The sequence below is a fragment of the Hordeum vulgare genome, chromosome 2H (genome assembly GCF_904849725.1).
Source record: "Hordeum vulgare subsp. vulgare chromosome 2H, MorexV3_pseudomolecules_assembly, whole genome shotgun sequence".
Lineage (NCBI taxonomy): Eukaryota > Viridiplantae > Streptophyta > Magnoliopsida > Poales > Poaceae > Hordeum > Hordeum vulgare.
In genome coordinates, this window is record NC_058519.1 from 555,206,797 (window position 1) to 555,212,706 (window position 5,910).

The following is a 5,910-nucleotide window of genomic DNA, read 5'->3' on the forward strand; positions in this document are numbered from 1 at the left end:
TACCCCGTCCTTCCTCCTCTCGCTTTTCTATAGGTGATATTTCTTTTCTTCTTCTTCCGATACACCCTCCTATGTGCCTCCTGTCTTCCCCTTCCTCCGACACATATCACTCTTCCTCATCCACCACCGACACCACCTTCCCATCCATCCTCCTCCCCACCCTCATCATCCATATCTCCTTCCCCTCCATCCTCCTCCCCACCCTCATCATCCGTCTCTCATTTTCCTCTCCACTACACTCACCACCCTCGTAGTGCAGATGATTCTACTAACGCGCCCTCCACTTCCGGAGTGCCTCCCTTCACGCCTCCCCCGGTGCATAACCTTCGTGCTCGGCCTCGCCCCCACCTGATCACTATTCTCCTGACCGATATGGTCTCTCTGTTGTGGTTGAGCCCACTTCCTATCGGGCTGCCATGACTCAGCCTGAATGGAAGCTTGCAATGGCCGAGGAGCTTGCTGCCCTTGAGCGCAATGGCACCTGAGATCGGGTTTTCCTTCCTTCCGGTGTTCGTCCCATCACCTGCAAGTGGTCTATAAGATTATGACTCGCTCCGATGGTTCTCTTGAGCGCTACAAAGCTCGTCTTGTGGCTCGTGGTTTTCAGCAGGAGCAAGGACACGATTATGATGAGACATTTGCTCCTGTGGCCCACATGACCACTGTCCGCACTCTCCTTGTTGTGGTTTTTGTTTGTCATTGGTCTGTGTCTCAACTTGACGTCCAGAACGATTTTCTCAATGGTGAGTTACGTGAGGAGGTTTATATGCAGCCACCACCTGGGTACCATGCTCCTGATGGTATGGTCTGCCGACTTCGATGCTCCCTCTATGTTCTAAAACAGGCCCCCCGTGCCTGGTTTGAGCGTTTCACCTCTGTGGTGACTGTCGCGAGCTTCTCTCCCAGTTATCATGATGACCCAACGCTGTTTGTTCACACGTCTCCTCGTGGTCGGATTCTTCTCCTTCTTTATGTTGATGACATGATCATCACTAGTGATGACTCCGACTACATTGCCTTTGTTAAGGCCCGCCTTCGCGACCAGTTCCTCATGTCTGATCTTGGTCCCCTTCGCTATTTTCATGGAATTGAGATTTCTTCGACCCCTGATGGCTTCTTCATCTCCCAGGAAAAATATATTCAGGATCTTCTTGCTCACTCGACTCTTGGTGATGAGCGCACTATTGTGACTCCTATGAAGCTCAACGTTCAGCTTCGTGCTTCTGATAGTGATCCTCTTCCTAATCCCATTCGCTATCACCACCTCGTTGGGAGCCTTTGTCTATCTTGCTGTTACGCGTCCTGACATCTTCTATCGTGTCCACATTCTCAGTCAGTTTGTTGCAGTCCCCACCTCTGTCCATTATAGTCACCTCCTCCGTGTTCTACGATATCTTTGTGGCACAATCTCTCACTGCCTTTTCTTTTCCCGCTCCAGCTCACTTGAGCTCTAGTCCTACTCTGATGCTACGTGGGCTTGTGATCCCTCTGATCGCCGCTCACTATCTGCTTACCGTGTCTTTCTTGGTAGCTCTCTCTTATTGCCTGGAAGACCAAGAAATAGACTGCAGTCTCTTGCTCGAGTACCGAGGGTAAGTTGCATGCGATGGCTATGATGACGGCCGAGGTGATCTGGTTACGATGGTTACCTGAGGACTTTGGTGTGCCTGCTACTACATCGATTCCCTTATTGTCAGACATCACAGGTGCTCTCAGTATCGCGGGACACCCAATGAAGCATGAGCTCATCAAGCACATCGGTGTGGATGCCCACTTTGTACGTGCTGCTGTGCAGGATCACACTCTCGCTCTTCACCATGTGCCCTCTGAGTTACAATTAGCACACTTCTTCACGAAGGCACAGACTCGAGCGCAACATGGGTTCTTTCTCTTCAAACTCAGTGTTGTTGACCCACCATGAGTTTGAGGGAGGGGGTGGTGGTGTTAGATATGTATAACTCATTTTCTGTATATCCCCATTGTATAAGGGGTTTTCTTGCATTTTTATGACATGTATATATACTGGCCTTTGGTCCGCGTGAATGTCAGTTGCTCATTCTCTAACACATATATTGATTGCATGATTGATTCTTTTGCTGGATAGGTTAGAAATGCAAGTACCCCTTAATAGGATGCTTAAAATTTCGTTTTTCTGATGGTGAGTTATGTATGGTTTCAGGGTTACAGATACCACAAGGCTTGCAAAGGGATGGCTTGTAAAAAATCTTTCTTTTGTTTATTGTTGTGAAAAAAAGGGATGGCTTGCAAAGGGATGGCTTGTAAAAAAAGGTGAGCTATGTATGGTTTCATTACGAAAATCCTCTTCTGAGCCCGGGCTCAGCTGCTCCCGCTAACGAAACAAATCAAAAGAAATATTAGAAAAATTTTAAAAATCACATTTTTTTTATGTGGTAGATAATTTGATGCGTAAGGCCTGCTGCGAATTTCATCTTATTTGGACATCTTAACAACTCTCAGCAAAAAAGACAAATCGCTCAGAAAATTCGTGAACAATCAACCTTTTTCACAGACCCAATTTTTTTCTTTTTTGCTGAGAGCTGCTCAGATGTCCAAATAAGATAAAATTTGAAGCGGACCTCACTCATCAAATTATCTAGCACATAAATGTTTTTTGGAATCTTTTTGAATTTTTCTAGTATTTCTTCTGAATTTTCTGCGAACGGGGGTGCAGATGAGCCCGTGTGCAGAAACGCCTTCCCGAAACTGGCAACTTGCCAATTACAAAAAAAATAAAAATAGAAGTCGCTACTAGCTAGCTAGCTAGTGCCTGGAGGCAACGCTGGATCACGTGGAGGACATTTAAGTCGGAACAATCACCTTCTCATGTAAACGTTGTGCAAGTGTATATGAAAAGTAGGAGTATCCAACAACGGAGCACATGCAACGGCCCGGACGTTCAGATCTGGAATAGTTGACCCTGTGACTGCGATCCTATCGATATATGTATATATACTTTGTGGCATGCGCGATCTTTCCACACACTCATTCTTTAGCTCATGAGCTTTTGCTTTCGTTGCTAGTTCTTGCCCCAGATTGAATTGAACAAACGGCGGCAATGGCTGTTGGCTCGGCTGGCCTCTACAACAACGACGTTGGCCGAGGGGGGAGCGAGGGACGCCGAGAAGCTCAGGTTCATCGAGGAGATGACCTCCGACGTGGACTCCGTGCAGGAGCGCGTCTTGGCCGAGATCCTCGCCCGGAACGCAGGCTCCGAGTACCTCCAGAGCTGCGGCCTCGACGACGGCCTCGTCGACCGCGCCATCTTTCGTGCCAAGGTGCCGGTGGTGTCCTACGACGCTCTGAGGCCGTACATCCAGCGCATTGCCAACGGAGACATATCGTCCATCATGTCAACGCACCCCGTCTCCGACTTCCTCACAAGCTCCGCCACCTCCGGCGGCGAGCCCAAGCTGATTCCCAACGTCGAGGACGAGGGCGGCCGACGCCAGCTTATCTTCGGCCTCCGCGCGGCAGTCGCAAATCTGTAAGTCAGCTAGCACTCGTTTCCATGGAAAGAGCATACAGAGTGAGTGGTCAATGGCCGTGCTCAACGTGTCACTCGTACGTGTAGGCACTCCCCTGGGATTGACAAGGGGAAGGGACTCTACTTTCTCTTCGTGAAGCCGGAGACGAAGACGCCGGGTGGGCTCACGGCCTGGTCTGTCCAGACCAGCATCTACAAGAACGAGAATTTCAAGAATTTCTCACGTAACCACACGAGCCCGAGGGCGGCCTTACTGTGCGCGGACACGTTCCAGAGCATGTACGCGCACACGCTGTGCGGCTTGTGCCAGCGCCACGACGTGCTCCGCGTCGGCGCCGTGTTCGCTTCCACCCTCCTGCGCGCCATCCGCTTCCTCCAGCTCAACTGGGAGCAGCTCGCCGCCGACATCGAAGCCGGCGGGCTCACCTCACGTGTCAACGACGCGTCGGTGCGGGAGGCGGTCGCCGGCATCCTGCACCGACCGGATCCCGAGCTCGCCCAGTTCGTCCGGGAAAGCTGCTGCAAGGACGAATGGGCCGGGATCGTCACGCGCATTTGGCCGAACACGAGATACCTCGACGCCGTCGTCACCGGCGCGATGGCGCAGTACATCTCGGCCCTCAACTACTACAGCGGCGGGCTGCCGATTGTGTGCAGTATGTACGGGGCCTCGGAATGCCACTTTGGCATCAACCTTCGCCCGCTGTGCGACCCGGCCGACGTGTCCTACACCATCATGCCCAACATGGCCTACTTCGAATTCCTCCCCGTGCACGAGGAGGCCACCGGCGGCGGCCAGCCGGTGGAGCTCGCCCGCGTGGAGGCCGGGCGGGAGTACGAGGTGGTGGTCACCACCTACGCCGGGCTGAACAGGTACCGCGTCGGCGACGTGCTCCGTGTGGCGGGTTTCCACAACGCGGCGCCGCAGTTCCAGTTCGTGCGCCGCAACAACGTGCTGCTCTCCGTGGAGACCGACAAGACCGACGAGGTGGAGCTGCAGTGCGCCGTGGGGCGAGCCTCGGAGCTGCTCCGCTTGCACGGCGCGTCCGTGGCGGAGTACACCAGCCGCGCGTGCACCCGGCGCATCCCGGGGCACTACGTCATCTACTGGGAGCTGCTGGCCGCGGGCGACGCCGCGGTGGACAAGGAGACCCTCGACGAGTGCTGCCTGGAGATGGAGGAGGCTCTGAACGCGGTGTACAGGCGGAGCCGGGTGGTGGATGGCTCCATTGGGCCGCTCGAGATCCGGGTGGTCCGGCCCGGCACCTTCGAGGAGCTGATGAACTACGCCGTCTCCCGCGGCACGTCGATCGGACAGTACAAGGTGCCCCGGTGTGTCACGCTCCCGTCCATCATCCATCTGCTCGACTCGCGCATCATGTCCACTCACTTCAGCCCTACCTTACCACACTGGACCGCCACCCGGCGCTACGACTAGGAGGAGTCAGGGTCATCGTCACCAATATGTTCGGAATAGTGGGTGTGGTTAGATTTAAACAAGTCTCTGATATGTCGAGAATGGTCTGGAAAATTTAGGCATCCTAAAATTAAAATTTTCCCTTGGCTAGTTCTTCAAGGCAGAATAATTACGGTCTGCAAAAAGGGAGCCGCATTTTCTATTCAAATGCTGCTGCACCATAAGAGTCTGAGACATGATTTATGATTGGATGAGCATATAGTCTGCAACATTCTCATGAAGTGCTCTTCAAACAGTCAAGCAATGATGGACCGACAACGATGAATGGCCTAACTATCCTAGAAAGGCAGGAATCTCCCTGGAAATGCTTGTGTGCTGGGAAATCTGGAACGAGAGAATTACTAGGGTCTTCCGTAACGAGGAATCTTCAACCACGAGAGTGGTGGCAATAATCAAGGACAAGGCGAAGACATGGGTTATAGCGAGGGCTAAAATTTTAAGCAATTTAGTTCCGAAAGAGTGATTCCTACCGTTTATATTGGACCTGTGTGGGTCTGTGAGCTTAAAACTATGACTAAACTTCTTCTTAATTAATGAGATGAGGCATCTGGATGTAATTTTTATTGTTTCTAGTTTTCGTTATACTGTCATGATTGAAGATGAATAGATTAAAACTTTTTCTTGCAAAAAAGGCAAAACTTTTTCCTCCGTTTCTTTTTTTAGATTTAAACAAGTCTCAGTCAAGTATATAACATATATTCCCTCTGTACCGAAATATATGTCGCTGCAGTAGCTAAAAAGGAAGAAATAAAATATTGAAAAATAATTTGCACAAATTTTTATAAAGATCTCATGAATATAACATTGACTTAGACTTCGTTAACCTCGGGATGGTTAATTAGGTGCTTCGGTGGTGAATTAATATTACCCATGAAATTTCTGGAATTCGGTTCAAGCATTGTTCAAGGTAAACTAGTGGATTGGTTCA

At 50.9% G+C, this 5,910-nt stretch overlaps 1 protein-coding gene across 1 annotated transcript; it reads left to right on the forward strand.

Annotated features, from left to right (window-relative positions):
• The first annotated feature begins 3,000 nt into the window (after positions 1-3,000).
• On the forward strand, positions 3,001-5,428 carry LOC123430507 (indole-3-acetic acid-amido synthetase GH3.8-like). Its single transcript, XM_045114374.1, has 2 exons — positions 3,001-3,505; positions 3,593-5,428. The coding sequence occupies exons 1-2, from the start codon at positions 3,165-3,167 to the stop codon at positions 4,941-4,943; spliced, it is 1,692 nt and encodes a 563-aa protein (XP_044970309.1). The 5' UTR covers positions 3,001-3,164; the 3' UTR covers positions 4,944-5,428.
• The last annotated feature ends 482 nt before the right edge of the window (positions 5,429-5,910 follow it).

Coding starts and splice junctions, on each gene's coding strand:
- LOC123430507 (XM_045114374.1), top strand. CDS start 3,165: ATGACCTCCGACGTGGACTCCGTGCAGGAGCGCGTCTTGGCCGAGATC. Junction 3,506..3,592: donor CGCGCGGCAGTCGCAAATCT/GTAAGTCAGCTA, acceptor TCGTACGTGTAG/GCACTCCCCTGGGATTGACA.